At 40.3% G+C, this 18,521-nt stretch overlaps 2 protein-coding genes across 2 annotated transcripts; both read left to right on the forward strand.

Annotated features, from left to right (window-relative positions):
• Positions 1-1,933: 1,933 nt before the first annotated feature.
• Positions 1,934-10,417, forward strand: mcm8 (minichromosome maintenance 8 homologous recombination repair factor; the record flags this gene model as incomplete). Its single annotated transcript, XM_080036643.1, has 20 exons — positions 1,934-2,213; positions 2,802-2,867; positions 3,150-3,232; positions 3,435-3,584; positions 3,808-3,905; positions 4,008-4,206; positions 4,403-4,488; positions 4,879-5,036; positions 5,306-5,380; positions 5,460-5,595; positions 6,076-6,106; positions 6,279-6,416; positions 6,612-6,672; positions 6,803-6,883; positions 6,991-7,186; positions 7,283-7,496; positions 7,596-7,805; positions 8,619-8,695; positions 9,162-9,351; positions 9,751-10,417. The coding sequence occupies 20 exons, from the start codon at positions 1,934-1,936 to the stop codon at positions 9,841-9,843; spliced, it is 2,622 nt and encodes an 873-aa protein (XP_079892769.1). The 3' UTR covers positions 9,844-10,417.
• Positions 10,418-10,896: 479 nt separating this feature from the next.
• crls1 (cardiolipin synthase 1) lies at positions 10,897-18,188 on the forward strand. Its single transcript, XM_080037058.1, has 7 exons — positions 10,897-11,462; positions 11,997-12,134; positions 14,591-14,720; positions 14,879-14,964; positions 15,131-15,199; positions 16,486-16,577; positions 17,430-18,188. The coding sequence occupies exons 1-7, from the start codon at positions 11,022-11,024 to the stop codon at positions 17,515-17,517; spliced, it is 1,044 nt and encodes a 347-aa protein (XP_079893184.1). The 5' UTR covers positions 10,897-11,021; the 3' UTR covers positions 17,518-18,188.
• Positions 18,189-18,521: the final 333 nt, after the last annotated feature.

Here is an 18,521-nt window from a genome sequence, read left to right on the forward strand (position 1 = left end):
TTTAGCTTCCTCGCTTATTTCGATTTTGGTCCATTGTTTTTCCCCTAGTCTGACTTCCTTCAAGTTTGTGTTTGTGTGAATTAAGAACCCAGCAGTTGGAATCAAATTCAAAGTCAGCTTTATTGTGCATTTCTGTGCAATAAGGATACAATTATATCAGATGAAATAAGTCATATATATACAACAAATAGATTGTAAATAGTGCAAAAAGTAAGGCAAAACTAAACGGTATATAAAAAAGGTAAATAAATTGAAATGTGCAATATGAGGAATAATCAACCCTTATTCTGTACTGTCTGTACGCACATTATTGCTAGTTATTGTGTCATTGTAACAATGCAGGTGTGTTGTGATGAAAACTGATAGACAACAATAATGGGGTCCATGGACATGTACTGTATTTGATTTCATCTGTGTTCAGTCTGTGAAAAAGTACTGTACTGACAGAAAATGTCCAGACGGTGGCGACAGAGAACAATGTTTTTCCTTGATCACAACACAGCATAGATGCTTTTTGTGTTATATATCTATCATCAATGCCCTCTTAGTCATGTAAACTTATTTTTCCTGACAGTAGGCCTCTGGTCCATTGCAATATCATGATTGTTTTATTAACAATGGGTGAAGCACTACACAGGGAACCAGTTCTTAAGTGTTATATTCTAATTATAATACCAATAGTATTGCTTTCAATATGTGCAGTGAAATAAAGCATTGTGTGTTTGTTAACGCACTCAAGAATATGAACTTTTATGATTTTTATTTTAGACTTTTGTAGAGCACCTTGTATCCTAGGTTGACTCCAGCGAATCAATGTGTATGGATAATATAAATAAATTAGATTTTCAGTTGGTATTTTTTTAGGTTATTTATTCAATATAAAAGACAATAAAAACAAGCAAAGAAAAGTTACAGGTGTATTTGTTCTAATTGCTGTTTTTTTATATATAGCGTTGTACAATTTCCTCTCAACTTGTGTTTGTTTTCTCTCCGTTGGAACAATTTATCTGTAGAAGCGTATGTGTCCACTGGGGGGCGGTAAAAGACTTGAAGCGCATATTCTGTTCCAACAATATCAACAGCTGAAGAAGATGCAGTGGAGGGAACTTTGACAGACCGCTGAGTGTAAACAATAAGTTCGTAACGATTTTGAGTTACTGTAATGTAGCCTAATAACTTTATATTGTCGACGTTCATAGGGCAAAACAACAGGTTTGTTTTCATCTGCTGTTACCTTTGGGAGTTCAAACGTAACATTGTGTTAAACGTTATCAATGACAGCCTAATTTAGCTAACAAATATCGTGTTTCGTTTGTGTTTTCCCCGAGCATGTCAAAACTACTAACGTTTATTTTGAACTCTAACTGTTTCATTATAAACATTCAGCATTTGCTGATATAAATGACTGCTCCGTAGAGTATTTGTATGCCGACATTGCATGCTGTTTGTAATTGTTTAGCCCAAAGTGTTGATCTCAAATGTTTAATTTAATCTGCACAGTTTTGAATAGAGTTTGGTGCTGTGGTAATGAAATGGCAATACATTTACAAGTTTAGAAACAACCTTAAAAATAGTGGTTGATTCAAACTCAACCCCTTTTTTTAAGTTTAGAGAGGTTTTGGTGTATTGTTCATATGTTCACATTTACTCTCGTTATCCTATCCCACCAAGAAGACCTCCTTCTTCTGTCAGTGTGTTGGTTCATTTTTGTAAAAGAAAAGAAAAGCAATAACATGTACATTTTTATCCACAATTATGTGTGTAGGAAAAGTAATGTTAAAGTTCACTCAGCTTGGACGCCAGCCGTTGTGGTTGATAGTATCCAATAACTTGACTGGTAAATGTAGCTGATGAATATTTGAAATGTTTCTGTCTTCATGCCCAGTAATTCTTGTTCTATTCCTCCATGTTGTTTTGTCTTAGGAAAGTCCAAATGAGTGGTGAAGAATCCAGGAGAGGCTCATGGAGGGGTGGGAGAGGAGGGGGTAGTGGTAGTGGGGGATGGAGAGGGGGAGGGTGGAGAGGGGGTGGAGGTAATGGAGGTGGATGGAGAGGGGGAGGAAGTAATGGAGGAGGTTGGAGAGGCGGAGGAGGAGGTTGGAGAGGTAGACCATGGAGAGGAGGATCAGCGGGAGGAGGAAGAGGTTCAAGTGGAGCAACGGCAGGAGGGTGGAGAGGTGGAGGTGGAGGTGGTGTCGGGGGCAGTCAGAGAGGTGAGTTCCATTTGTGTTTCCATTTCTCATATCGATCCAGTGATACACTTTAACGTGGATAATGTCATTTTGTATTTGAATAAATCTTCAACAATGAACAGACTGTTTAAACTATTAAAGCTATAGTGCGTAACTTTTTCCCATGAATAAATGTCTTGTTGCAATTAAGTCGTAGACAAACAAGTTGACACAAATTCCATTTAGCCTATCAGCACCACAAACCTGTCTAATTATGGCAGCGTTTTTAAACTGCTGTCGCCCCCTGACACTGGCGCAGGAGCTCAGAAAAAAATCCCAAGAAGCACCCAAGAAATGTATCAGTTTTTGATTCTACTGCGAGAAAACCTGGACGTAGAGAAGAAGGTATAAGATCCATGTGAGATCACCAAAGGCTTACCTCATGTTGATGCGCCGACAGTGTTGTTGTAATTACTCAGAATTACTCATGGGGGCAACAGAAGTTACGCTCTATGGCTTTAATTTTACATGAGCTGACGTCAAAATAAACATGTGTACATACAAAGCTGCAATGATGGCAGTATAGTTTATAATTAACAATTCTTACTGTCTGTGTGTCTGCCTCTTCAGTCCTTTGTCAGACTACTCTGGATGTGCTGTGTCCGTACAAAGGATGGGGACTCTATTTCACAGAAGGTAAGTGTGTGTGTGTGTGTGTGTGTGTGTGTGTGTGTGTGTGTGTGTGTGTGTGTGTGTGTGTGTGTGTGTGTGTGTGTGTGTGTGTGTGTGTGTGTGTGTGTGTGTGTGTGTGTGTGTGTGTGTGTGTGTGTGTGTGTGTGTGTGTGTGTGTGTTTATAGCAGTGTTTGACATGATGGTGACACGGGTACATAAAGTATAATGGTTATGATCAGGCTTTTATTTTCTGCATCTGTGATGTGTGTGTGTGTGTGTGTGCCTAAATATGTCTGTCTGCGCAGGCTTCATAGAGAGCTCACCTAGTGTGGAGAAGATCAAAGTGTTTGAGAAATATTTCACTTCCAAGATTCACTTGTATGACAAGGTCAGTCTGTCTGTTTGTCTGCATGTTAATTTTTCTGTTTAATAACCGAAACAGTAGGTTTATCATCTCTCAATATAGTCAATCTATCTTTTTATCTGTTGCTCTTTTCTGAGGAAAAAAATACTTTCAATGGGAATGTTTCCAGAGGTATGAGTGTTTCCTATGCGAGGTAAACGGACAGTTCTTGTATGTTTGTGCACAGGATGAGATCGAGCGTCAGGGTAGTGTTCTGGTGGATTATGCCGAGTTGACTGGAGACAAAGCTGTGCGTGAAGCGCTCACTGATCTGACCACAGAGCTGAAGGAACAGCCAGAGTTGATACTCAACTGTTTGGGAGTGGCCGTTCACCAGGTACACTCACACACACATAATGGCTGCTCCACACACACACACACACACACACACACACACACACACACACACACACACACACAAACACACATGTTTTCATATGAGTTACAGCTTTTCATGGATGCATGTGTTTGTTAAATTCTCAGAAGTCTTTTAATTACTGAAGGTTGCGTTTTAAAATGCATGTTAAAAATGAAATTTTTATTTTGAAAAATGTTTTCAGGTGTTGACCTTAGATTTGGAGAAACAGGTTTCTGAGCTGCAAGAGGATGAGCTTCCCGTCGCCACACCAGCCGTCAACATCCCCCACATTAGTGCCAGGTAATACAGACCAGTGACACAAACAGCCATATGTTGAATGTACACCTGTACAACTGCTAATCAGGAATGAATATGACTTGTATTTGTGTACATCATCCACAGGTTGTATAACTATGAGCCGTTGACTCCGTTGCGGACGTTGCGTGCCAGTGTGTTCGGACGGCTGGTGTGTGTGAGGGGAACCGTGGTCAGAGTGAGCAACATCAAACCTCTGTGTACCAGGATGGCCTTCACATGCGTGGGCGGCTCACACACACAGTCTCTGCCACTGCAGCATGGGAAATACACCACACCTATTAAAGTATGCACACACTCAGTTCCAACTCACATTTTTTCTGCAACATCATTCCACAAGTTATGATACAAAAATTATACTGCACAGATATATGCATTCAATGTACTTTCAGCCTCCATACATAACATCATTAGTTAACATCTGATTACTGATTTATACCTTTTCAAATGTAATGTATGTATTAATGTCTTTTGTCATCTAGTGTGTCCAGCCTGACTGTCGAAGTCGTTCCTTCCTCCCCAGTCGGAGTTCTCCTCTTACTCACACTGTAGACTGGCAGATCATTAAGTAAGTGGATCATGAGCCTTTGAAGTTCGATATGCTGATCATGAGTATGTGAAGACGCACCAGAATATCAAAACAGAGAAATACATGTATACTAGGGGGAGTTGAGAGGATATGATGGGCTGAATTACAGGAGTAATGTGTTTGACTTTCAGAAATAACCCCCTGTATCAGTGGCAGCTACCGCATGAGTCATCATCATGCAGAGTACCACTTTGCTCAACGTGTTGTATCAACAACGACAACAATGTTATAGTGGCAGGTTTTCAATACTGAAAAGTGGAATTTTGTGGGAAAGTTGTAGCTTTTCTCTGTGTATTCTAATGCAAAAGTGTTGTCTGTTGCCAGTCCTGAGTGAACATTTGACATGTGTTTTTTTCTTGTGCTGATCAGGGTGCAGGAGTTGATGGGCGGGGAGCAGAGGGAGACTGGGCGAATCCCGCGCACCGTGGAGTGTCACCTGACCTCCGACCTCTGTGACAGCTGTGTCCCTGGAGACACGGTTACTGTGACAGGGATTGTTCGAGTTACCAACGATGGTACAAACCAGGGTAAAGAACTTTAGCAGGGGTTTGGGTCAAAATGCACCTCCTATCATTTTGGAGCAACCTTGCGAGATAATTTCCTTCTATCTCATCTTATCTGTAACTTATAGTTAGCTATATCTAGACATTTAACTATATCTGTAAACAGTATAAACTACAATCTCCTGTATTCAAGTATGAATATTTTGGAAGGAGGAAATAAAAAAAATAAGCTCTATTATGCCTTGACAACCACTCTGTCACACACAAACCTCACACCTATTATGTGTATGCAGGTAGTTCCCGGGGGAATAAGGATAAGTGCATGTTCCTCCTCTACCTCGAAGCCACTTCAGTCAGTAATACTAAAGGTAATGAAGCAGTTGTTATTTATTATGTTTTCTTTTATGTAACAGAGCAATAAAGGTGTTATTTCCTCTTAATGTGTAGGTCAGCAGTCCAAGTCCAGTCAGGGATCAAGAGGGTCACTTGAGGATTGTTCTGGAGGGGAGGAGTTCAGTCTGAAAGAGCTGTATGCCATCCAGGAGATCCAGTCACAGCCTGACCTGTTGAGACTAATAGTACAGTAAGATATTGACATGTTAACTGTCTATAAAGGTGACTGCATTCCTTTATCAACCTGTAGTTTTATTATGAGCAAAACCTAAGAGTTTGGTTTCACATGGGCCACTGTGCAATTTCAAAAATGTTTTTTGGAGTTAAGTTGAATAGAATGAATTAAGTTGAGACAAGTGTTATTACTGTAGCTATGTAAGGATCCGCCTGTTAGCTGAGTCTGTGCTCCTAACTTGCACTCAAATGACCATTGCTTAGAGGACAACACCTTTAGATATAAGTAACTAAGTGGCTTCTGGCATCATTTTCAAAACTTGACTTTTCTTTGCCCCAACTAGGAAGGATCTTAAAGTTTTTGTCTTTGATCCAACAGTTTTGTTTTGTGTGTTATCTGATAAGCATTACAGCTCGACAGGCCTGCTACTGTGAGTGCAGACTTTCAGTACTGTTTTAGCTACAGATATAACTGTGATCTTGTCGCCTCTTTCAGCTCTTTGTGTCCTGTCATCTACGGCCACCTGGTGAGTTGTGTGATGCACTGCACTCTTAACGAGATTAAGACCGCTAACATTTCCATGGCAGGGTTATAAAGGGATTCTTATGATTGCAGTGTCATTCACGCTTGGTAAACAGATATTCAAATCATTTCGAAAAAGTTCAGTCAAACATCCTGTATTCTTGTTGTGTTCTCAGCTGGTGAAAGCTGCTCTGGCCTTGGCTTTGTTTGGAGGCAGACAGAAACACGCAGACAAGAACAGCGTCCCAGTCAGAGGGGACCCACACATCCTGATGGTGGGAGACCCCGGACTGGGAAAGAGTCAGATGTTACAGGTGACACAGAAAACACACAAAGCAAGTTGAATAGAGAGCAGTGATATCTGGCAGAGATTAGTACAAACACAGTCAACAATGTCATAGTGTTACTGTTCAGTTGAGGTTGTGTAATGTATGTTGAAACTATATGTTGGTTTTTAAAAAAACTATTTCAGTGTGTAAGGTAAAATGACATGTGTGTTCTGTGTGTAGGCAGTGTGTAATGTGGCTCCCAGAGGAATCTATGTATGTGGCAACAGCACAAGCACCACAGGTAAATTGTCTTAAATTACTACTCTCCTATAAATGACTTTATAGGGTTGTGTTACCCTCTGGGAAGTTATTCAGGTCTGTTATGGCATAATAAAGTTGGTAATTTAAATGTAGTATTCTTTTTTTTTCAGGATTAACAGTGAGTTTATCACGGGACTCAGGAACAGGGGATTATGCTCTAGAGGCCGGAGCCTTGGTGCTGGCTGACCAAGGTAGGAAAGAGAGTGGAAACATTGTCTAAAGTGCATTCATGCCGGTTTTGCATAATGTTTATTGATTTATTTTGGTGGCCTTTTTCACACCGGTCTGTTCTCTGTAGGCATTTGCTGTATTGATGAGTTTGATAAGTTGGGCAACCAGCAGCAGGCTCTGCTGGAAGCCATGGAGCAGCAGTCTGTGAGTCTGGCTAAGGCTGGAATAGTTTCCTCTCTGCCGGCCAGGACATCGGTCATAGCTGCAGCAAACCCCATAGGAGGACATTACAACAGAGGCAAGACTGTGTCTGAAAATCTGAAGTAAGTTATCTCAACAACAGTCAAACAATAACATTGATTTTGGAGGCTGTTAATGTAGTTCCGTTAGTGGTTTACAGATTGCCTTCTTGTCTTTAGAATGGGTTCGGCCCTTCTCTCTCGGTTCGACGTCATCTTCCTCCTCCTGGACATCCCGGATGAGTCACATGACCGCCGCCTGTCAGAACACGTCATGGCAAACAGGGCCGGAAAAGGCGGGACCTGCAGCGCCATGGTTACCAGGACTAACAGTGAATTAACCACGTCCATCCTACTAGAACACTCCGACCTGCCACTTTCTGAACGCTTGCAGGTAAAAAATTAAATAAAATGGGGCACACACCATAAAGACTACAGTAATATTTAAAAAAAAAAATTGATACGTAATAGACATGTGTGTGTCTGTGTCAAGATTCCTGCCGACGAGACTGTAGATGCCATTCCAGCCTGTTTGTTAAGGAAGTATATCAGCTACGCTCGTCAGTATGTCCGCCCCTCGATATCTCCGGAAGCAGCACAGACCATTCAGGACTTTTACCTGTCCCTGAGAGCTCAGGCACACACTTCTGATTGCACACCCATCACCACACGGCAACTCGAATCTTTAATCAGACTAACTGAGGTAGGTGTCTGTATGTTTGGTCTATTCAGCGTATTATCTGGAAACCCGCAGGGACTTCAAAGCATTATAAAAACATGGAATTGAATATTCTCAAAATAAGGCCTTAAAAGTATTACATTTCAGAAACAAAGTATTGAACTTTCTTAACAAAGGGCTTCAATTTGTTATTGCCCTTTTTTAGGAAAATATAAATACTTGGAGAGGGGTTGTTATGTGCCAAACAAGCACTTTTTTTATTTTTTATTAAGTGTATACCCACAGCTATTGTAACACTGTGAGTATATTCATTTGAGTTAATAATAAATGTTCTATATTATAAGTACCTTTTTAAAATATGTCAACATTTCCATTACATCCTTCCTACTTTTGCCAGTATGGCATTGACGTTGCCGTTACATTGAATTTTTAAGTGACATTAAAAAAGTTTTAAAAAGTCTTACATTTAAATGGGATATCCCTTGATTATGACATCAACAACATGTGATGGATTTCAGTAGGACCAAGTTACAGGGTTCTGCCTGTGTGGACTACCTGTGCCCAGAGATCCTTCATACCTTCCAGTATAGCTATGTTAAATAAATCCTTGTGATATGAGACATTTCTATTTCTATGCTGACATGAGCTTAATTATTGATTGTTGGTGATGTTGTTGTGGATAACTTGGCTGACGAAATGCCTGTCTTTCCCTGTAAGGTATTTTGGTTGTGTTCGCCTTTTTCTTGTCAGTTGCAACAAACACAAATGTATTTTCTGAAACGATAATAAAGCCGAACTACCTATCTTCTCTTTTCTGCTTTGTGTGTTTTTGTACAGGCAAGAGCCAGGCTGGAGCTCAGGGAGACGGCTACCAAGAGTGATGCTGAGGATGTGGTGGAGATCATGAAACACAGGTGACACTCAAGGAGTCTTGGTTATTTTAAGGCTGCAACTAAACAATATTTTCTTTATCCATGAATCTGATCATTTTCTCTATTAATCTTTAAAGTGCGGTCTAACAATTCTCAGAAAATAAATAAAAATGCCCCATCACAATTGCCAAGGGGTGGTGTCACCAGATAACTTGTTTTCTCCGACCAACTCTCCAGAACATAGATATTTAGTTTACTTTCGCATTCCTTGTATTTAAGAGGCTGACATGAGGTGAAATGTTTACTATTTCAATTGAAAGTGATTGAAAAAGACGTTGAAGTCTTTTATAACATAAAATACTCCAAAAAGACACAACATAACTGATAACTGTGATGACATCTATTAAGAAATGTTATGTCAGTAATGCAGTCCTGGCGTTGAGGGTGTCATCCCCAAAGGTAAACGTCTCTCTCTCTCTCCTGCTGTGTGTTTGGTGTTGTGTTGCAGTCTGGCTGATACATACTCAGATGGTCTGGGCAATCTGGACTTTGAGCGCTCTCAGCATGGCGCCGGCATGAGTCAGCGCGGCGCTGCAAAAAAACTGGTCAACGCACTGCACTCACATGCTCAGAGGACCAATCAGAGGCAGTTTGACCTACAGGCGATTCGATCTGTGGCCGACAGAATGAGCATCAAGGTGAAAGCATTCAGATGCACTAGATCCAAACAAGTGAACAATAGGCCAGATGTACCTACATGAAAGTCAGAAACACCTCTTGTGTCATTTTCAATCAATGTATGTGAGAAACAAGATATTCAATCCATCATGTAATGAGAATGTCATCTATGCTTGACAGGGCTTCAGTTCAGCTAAGAATTAAATGAAAATTTGGCATTGAAATAGAGAGACAGATGAATCCAAAGTATTTGGGCGTGTACTCATCATAAACTCTTCACAAATCCTTGATCCCACAAAATCCCTAAGGAAATGATCAAAAGAAGTGGAATTGCATAAAGAGATGCATAATAGAACAGTGATATTTCTGTCGGTCAACCATGTCTTTTCATTGCACAAACTTGTTTTGATTCCTTGCAGGTGATGGATTTTGAAGGTCTGTTGAGTTCCTTGAATGAACAGGGTTTCCTGCTGAAGAAAGGAGCCAAGCTTTACCAGCTGCAGACTGTCTGATCACTAAGCACTGCGACAGAGTGGGAAAACACACCTGCTCCCTGCTGCAGACCTCGCTACAAGGTCAGTGTGATAGGTCAACACAATCTCTTTTTATAGAAAAGGAAAAAAGAACTCGACGGGGAACCCACTGTCCAGAACATGTTCACCAAACCACCAACCAGCAGCAGACTATCGTGTACACTTTGAAAAGACAGTGACCACAGTCTCATGAATGAGCACAAACTTCCAGGATTTGGGTGACTTTAAAACAACAGTTGCATTTTGTTGTTTTTTTATCTCTTACACGTTGTATTTGACAGACCTTTTTGAATACAGTTTAAATGCGCTGACTGTGTACAATTCAGTGTATTCTTATAAAATGGCATACATTTATTTATGTTTGTATGCATTTATGGTGTTTATTATTTTGGTAAAGATCAATGTCATTCCAACAGTCCCTTCCAGTGATGCAGCTTTTCCTCTATAGAGCAGCTTCTATGTTCCAGCTGCAACAACAAACAACCATTTAAAAGGTTGATAAAGCATGGATGTTTCTTTCCCTACCCATAATGCAGAGCTGCTCTCGCGCGGTATTTAGCAGCCAATATATTGTTATCAAATGTTTACGTTGAAGTCAACATCTACAGCTGCAAGTGTGTGTTGTTATCTCAATGCTGTTTAAATGTTCTGTGACATCTACTATTCATTATTTATTTTGTATGATCTGCACTTTATAACAAACATTGATTTATCAGCAAATAAATAATTAATGTTCCATACATTTCAGAATGTTGTTTATTTATGTATTAAACATCACAATACAATTAATTGTAGTTGTTTGTAATGATTTATGTTCAAACAAATAACTAAAAAAATAAACTAAAACATGTGTTTTTCATTTTATACAATAATTACAGTAAATCAAAAATATCCTCAAATGCTTTTAGGATCAGAACAATCTGTCACAAGATCACGTATTTTCCATAGGGTAGTTTCAAAATAAAAGCCCTGTTAACGAAAGTGTCATTGGTGAGTTTACGACGTCGGATTCAGTATCACTTTACGGCAACATGGCAGCCTGCTGCATAGAGCTGGGGTCCCTTTGGCTCTGACCGTCACAATCTCAAACTTTATTATGAAAACGGTTACGGACAGCACGAGACCAGCATGTCCGTAACGGTGGGCTCGTGAAAACGATGATGATGTGTGTTGGGAGGATTTCTGCGCCGTTGTGTCGCAACGCTACAAATGTCCGTCGTCTAGCTTGTTGGCACGAGCCTGCGTCATGGCGGCACACGCACACACCTGTCACCGAGCAAGCGAGGCTCAAACTATCCCCGGTCAGCGGCGCGTGGCTCTTCAGACTCAAAGGCACGGACAGCCGTGTCGCGTGCTGGAGTGGGATCCTCCAGCAGGTAAAAGCGACCCCTTGGAGCTCGCAAGTAGGAGCCGCCGCTCTCCCTGTGTACAGGGGAGGTCACGAGAGGTCGGTGTCCAGTTTCCGGTCTCTACTGTCCCCTAACTCTCGTGGGCTGTGTAGCGGAAAGACCAATGAGACCCCGAACGGTTCTCCATCTACGGACCTGAAAGAAGCTTCTCCGGTACCGGGAGAAGGGCTGTTCAAGTTCAAAGAACTGGTAAGTAGAGAGCTGTCAGACTGTGTGACACCACCACTGACAGGAGATGGAAACTAAATGTTGTTAGTAGGATTTAGGATTTAGTCTGGTGCTGCAGGACTTCAATTCAATTATATATTATAGATACATCAAATGCACTACCTTTCAGAATAAAAGTATTATACTTATTCGCTCTGCTTCATTTATTTGACAGCTATTCTCATGGTATAACTTTTTATTTCAGGATTTACATTCAAACGTATTGTTGTATATAGAAACATATTTACAGCTGTTAACACACGATTCATCAATACATTGCATCCTCATGTAATTAATCAAATCATTATCAGAAAATGTACTGTCTCGAAAAGTGGTTTAAGGTATATGGCACATGATTGGCACAGTTTCCTACCAAACGTAGAAATGTTGCTGCAATAAGTTTAAGCTGATTTACCTGTTGTGATATGTCAGTGCTATTATTCGTCTCTGACTTGTTAAACTCGCTGTTGTTGATCTATTGAGTAACACGTGTATCTTGTTTGTTTATTTCTGCAGTATGAGAACCCATGGACAATCCCCAACTTTTTGTGTGTGTGTCGGATTGTGTTGGCTCCATTTCTGGGATATCTGATCATCGAGCAGCACTTTCACCTCAGTCTGGCTCTGTTTATCCTGGCTGGAGCTACTGACATGGTAATACATATACAGTACAGACATATACACAAACACAGGTAGCCTGGCTCTGCCCGCCTACCTACTTCCGCTCAATTTTCATTTCACTTCAGTAGTCAGTCTGGGGGTGGGGTGTGTTAGTGGGATTCTGCTCGTCCAAATTTTTGGCTGTCCAATCAGTGATCAGAGCGAGTGGCTGAGAACGATGACGTCGAAGTCATCGTTCAGTTTCAGTTGAATGCTGCGTTCCTTTATACTCGGAACTCGGAAATTTCCGACTTGGTAGTTCCGAGTTCCGACCTGTCTGTGTTCCAATGCATCTGCTCGGGAAAGTATGGACGCCTACAACCTTTCTCATCCAAATAACTAAACGTTAGAATATAGCAAGTTACCGTTGCCAGGTACCGGTAGATCCATAGACTACAATATAGTGAAGTCGGAAATGTCCTATTTCCCTGTACAACTGAAACGCACCGCCAGAAGCCGGCTCATGACATACGTCTGACCAAACGTGATGTGATTGGTTGGCTAATCCAGAGTGGCACTGGGCAGATCCAATAGTTTTAAACTTCAACAGACACCCGCCTCCAAGTGAGTGAACGTTTGCCAATTACAGCACTTCCAGACCTTCTGTACAAATTAAATGAAGTACGATGATCTGGTTGGACCAGGCTAAGACACAGGCACACTGTAGTGCTGAATTCAATCCCTTTCCATCTATTGAGAAATGCAAAGTTCTTAAAGATTCAAATTGTTTTGCACTTAACATATTTGACTGAACTGTTGAATTATTACAAAATATAGTGGGTCTCCCATTGGCTTGTAAAGGCATACTATGCAGGATATTGCTTAAAAGGGTCACACAAAAAATGATTACTTATGCCTCCCAAGAATGTGTGTTGTTATGTCTATCTGCACAGTCAGTTGACCTGGAAATCTCAGAGGATTGCCACTAATGACATTTATAAACCAGGGTTTTTCCTGCATAGAGAAAATTATGGCGCCCGCCAAAGCAGATTTATCCAGCGCCAAAGGAAAATCAGGAGCGCCAAAGCTATTTAAAACCTCTCCAAATTCAGCCCAATTTAAGTCATCCTTCTTGAGGGGTTGGGCAATAACTTGAATTTCATTTTCGATTACTATTACGGCTTCCCTCAATCATGAAAACAAAATAATCGCTATTAAACTATCATTGTTCCGCACGCCGTGGCATGCAGGCTGTTAAATGCAGCGCACCCTTTCAGCCGAGCCGTGAGCTCCGCTCGGCCCCTCCCTCACCTGATAGTTTAGCTCTCGGCTGGTCCAGAGAGTAGGAGGGAAATGTTGCGCATTACCGGGTGTTTTGAAAAACTTCTAGATGAAGGTAAAACTAATTATGTTGTCTGAAAACACTTCAGACTCACAACAAACTAAAATAATGTGCAAGATATGTCACGCGCGGACACGGGAGTAACGCGACCGCGAGAGAGAGAGAAAGGCATATACGACCTGATCTGCACCTCTAAACATCCCGACCAATTTGTTTATTCACTTTAAGTCGAATCATAGTGGTCTATGACCAAGCAATCAATGAATAAAAAACACAGGAAGTTTAAAGCTCCTTGATTCCTGCCACCACAACTGTCAACACTACAATACAACTATCCACCCTGCTCCTTGACATACATAAATCATGCCCTTACATTTAATGCTATCAAAAGATGTGCCCTATCGACACCATTTACAACTGGTTATTTTCATTTTGACATATTTATTTTATTCAATTATTAAAAATACGTTTCACTTATTTGGCCTATTTCTATTCTCCCTGTTTTCAGTTCAATTAGGCCTTTGTTTAAAGTCCAAAGTCATGGTGTTATTAGAAAAAAACCTTGTTATAGTAAAATAAATGCATAATGTTCTTAAATCAATGATTAACTGTCTTTAATATTCGTGATAACACAATGTGATTACTCAAAATAATCGTGATTATGATTGTTTCTTTCTTCTTGTAATTTCCATGGTTTAGATCAATTAGAAACAATTAAAGTATTAAATAGGTAGGCCTAGTCATTATTAGTATTTTGACTTCATGTCTACAGGTTTTTTATTGTGATTTCAAGCGTCAGTGAGCTCCATGGTAACGCAGTGATTGACAGGCTGACTGAAATGCTCTTGAGCTTGACAGAAACTCCCCTCTCCCAACCCCACACCCTCTTAAAATACACAAACCATTTGCCTTTACAGTTGCACATAGTCGCGACTCCAAAAAAAGTTGGTCGCGTACTGACCCCCCAAAGGCCCATTCTGAGCCAGGAAAAACCCTGTAAACACAGGGCCTAAGACTCCAGGTAAATGTTACTGTCAAACGGGTTATGATTGGCATGAACTCATGTGCAGTTTTCGATATAAACTTGTAGGTTGCTGCATTTACTGGTTTAATACATTTTGTTTTATTAAAATGTCTTGACATGTTTCTACCCTTTTCTCTGTCTCAGTTGGACGGTTATATTGCCAGAACGTGGCCCACTCAGAAGTCTGCATTGGGAAGCGCCCTCGACCCATTGGCGGATAAAATCCTCATCAGCTTTTTATATGTCAGTCTCACCTACGCTGAACTTATACCAGGTATTGGACTCCTGTCATTAAATTCTCCAAGTAATTATCAAAGTCAGAGTCTTAAGTTTGAATAGCTACACTGAGTGTTGTTTTTCCATCTTAGTGACATTTCATAGTATTGATTACACAGTATCAAAAATATAATGTGTTATTGTCCTCTGCTTTAGCTCTACTGACAGCTCTAGTGATTTCCAGAGACATTGGTTTGATAACTGCTGTCTTCTGGGTCAGATACAAGACTGTACCTCCACCGGTGAGACACATTATTTGTTCACTGTAAAGAAGCACATTTTTACCTTTTTGTATTGAATGGAAGTTTAAAACTGAGGCTGTAATGTATTAGCATTTGGCCAAAAAGTCCTGTAGAGAGACAGATCTTAAGTAAAGGAAAGAAATTAGTGTCTCTCTTTTTCTTCCAGGTGACCCTTAGTAAGTTTTTTAACCCATGCTACACCACAGCACAGCTCAAGCCAACTCTCTTCAGCAAGGTGATGTACTCACAAACACACACACACACACACACACACACACACACACCCTGTGTTCCAATACCCATGCTTCTCTGCTGTGTATTTGACAGAAAAATATTTAGGATGCCCCAATACATGATGTCAAATGCAGTTTGTCAAAAACACCCAGATGAGCTACTACATCCAGTCACATTGTGTAGTGTGCAAACCAGCATGCTTTACTGTTGTTATACCCACAATCCTTTGCAGCAGAGGATGTTCCGTCATATATGTTGAGCCGCAGAGAGAATTACCAGCAATACAAGGCATAGATTAGCCTGGAAATCCAGACCCTGATATCTTGAACGAAAGAGGGTCTGGCCACGATCAATAGTAATTTCCAACTCAAGGGGCGGCTCCTACGCGTGGATTTCAAATGCCACTGCACGCAGTTGGATAGCACTACAACCAATCAGAGCGATGCACAAGGCGTTTAGCGAACAGCTGTTAAACTGTTAAATTAAACGTTTGCCGTTGTCGGTCGGCAAAATAGAACATTCCACTTACTTGCTAATGAAAGATTTGAGTGCCGTCTTCCAAATCGTTAAGGGTCGAGGCCAAAGCAGTCTCAAACTCACACAACATATCCGCAGCCATCTTTGATGTTTACTATCACGGCTTCGACGTCGCATGCACGTCACTGTCGTCATCCGGTTACGTCCTCCCCAGAGTACCATATAAGGGGCTCTGGCGCGCCCATATTAGATAGAACCAATTGAAACCATAACCAGGTTTCTGGCTTTCTTGATAAAGCTTCAACGGAGCGTGTCCAGACCAACACGCGCAGCAAATTTAATTTGCCAGCGCCTAGTGGCAGGTCTGGGAATGCCAGGCTAGGCATAGATAAGAAAGAGGGTCAAAGTTCAAGCCACAATATTATGATCAAATGGCATGTCCCTACTGACGCATAATGAATACTTTAAGGACAGCTACAGTGTGTAGTAGTATAGTAAAATAAAAAGTATGTGTTCTGCGAGTCAGGGACACGCAAATAAACTTAATAAACCATCCACACACTCTCACTGTACTTTGAAAGTTTTTTTTACTTTGCTGTAGTTTGCTGTAGGAGTAATTATTTTTTTGTTTATTTTAGCTGTGAAAAGTGTTGTTTTGTTCCTGGATCCACCAGCTGCTCTTGTCACATTCTCAACGTCTTTTTACCCAGAAAATTATGAGCTACATTTAATTTGTCAGTGACGCATTAGAAAGGTTTTTGTCCCATTTCTTTATTCTCACTTTTTTATTTTATTTTTTTTTCTTCTTAGGTGAACACAGCCATCCAGCTCTTTCTGGTTGCCTCTTCTATTGCCGCCCCAGTCTTCCAATACACAGACTGTGTCCTGCTGCAGTGCTTATGGTAAAACACATACATTGTGTACACACAGATCTCAATCCATTTTAAAAAACATATCATTATCTATGTTCAGGGTAGTGGTTACGAAAACAAATTGTTATAGTGCAAAGGGTTTAGAATTTAAATGGTTTCATCTCCGTCAAGTACATCAAGCGCTTATTGTTCCATCACAGTGTTCACATTAAGTGTGCCGACTCAGCAGAGATCCAACTCAGGATAAACAGTTTTATTGTGTCCCAGTGACCTACATTTATATTCAAGTTCAGCAAACTGTTGAACTAATCTACACAACAAAATATACCTATATTTCTCCAGATTTTATTTCCACACTGCCTATTTTACATTTTTCATCATATTTCATTTTGTTTTAGATAGCAATGACAACATCTGTAAACTAAAGCCTTTGTAACCAACTTGTAGCATGAGTTTCTACCTGCAAATAAAAAGGAGATTAAGTTTGCTATTTTAATAATTCTAAACTTTCACTAGTTGATTCAAAAGCATAGTTTATAAACATATCGGTAACATTTCTATTTAAATGATGCATTTAAAAAAACAAGTAAATACCCCTAACAATCTTATTGTAAATATTCATTTTCAAGATATTGTCTAAAATGATGTTTCCACAATTATTGTATCTGACTACCACTAGGGCGCGCACAAGTCCCATATTTTTAGAAATTATATTTTTATTCAGAGTTAATAATTAACTATCCTCCTACTGGAAGATGATTAATAATTGCTCACAATGACATAATTGTGTTTGTAAACATTTAAAATAAAAAGTTGACCATAAGATGACTTGAAATTATATGTATGTTTTGAATGAAAATCGACTTGTACTATTTATTGCAGGTATGTTACCGCTGCGACCACTGCGGTGTCAGGCTACAGCTACTGGCACTATGGCCGTAAGACTGTCGAGGTGTTAAACAGACCTTAACAACCTAACAGGGAAGAGGCCAGAAAAGCAGAATAAAAAGTTGCGAAAAGCCGCAGCAGAGACACTGATCAGCAGCGGCAAAAGTCAGACAGACAGATGGACGATAGCAAAAGCGCTGGAACCAAGTCGCTGTGACAACCATTTGTGAGTCGCCATTGCAATGACACACAGAGACAATTTGAGGCCGCAGATGTGTTACTGCACTACACTACAGAAACGCCTGACAGCAGCTTTACCTCTGCACTGGCTGTGGACTAGAGCATACATACACACACACATAAATACACACACACACACAAATATACACACACACTCAAACAAACAAACCAACGTGTCAAGTATTAAAGTGATCTGGCAAGAGCTTTTATTATTTTCTCAGTTTTTCAATGAGGTGGTAGCAATGTCAGCCTATTCATTGTCACATGATTGTAAGTTTTGTAAATCAATGATTTATGATTAAAAAAAACAAATCTGCTTTATTTTATTATTTGTATGTGTGTCTGTGTGCATGTCACTGTTTTGAATGCAGGGCTTGTTTTTATTTGATAAAAAGACATGTAATAATTTAAGACAATTCTGATACATAATCCATTTCAAAATCAGCATTGGGGATGTACAAACATTGGTGACTTGACTCGCTGTTATGATTTATTAAAAGAACCACAAATGGCGTGAAGCTCCTTTTATAGTTCTTCCAGTCTCAAGATCATTAAGCTGAAGGTTATTTGAGGACTTCGGTAAAACACCATACTACTGGACCTTTTAACTTAACTCCTCTGGCGCTCTTGTCTGACTCGGCTGCATTATTTTCCCACAAAGAAAACTAGAACAACGACGGAGACATGAATGTGAACCTTATCAACTCTTCCACTTGTTTTCCAGCAATTTTCTGCACCACTCGGGTAAAGCCGTTTCATTAAGCGACCATGTGCCGATGACTGCCAGGCATTCTGCGCATTGTTTCGGTGGCCTTGTGTGGGATGTCTGCTCATTATCTCTTCAGT

This window comes from Ammodytes marinus, assembly GCF_949987685.1.
Source record: "Ammodytes marinus genome assembly, chromosome: 11".
NCBI lineage: Eukaryota > Metazoa > Chordata > Actinopteri > Uranoscopiformes > Ammodytidae > Ammodytes > Ammodytes marinus.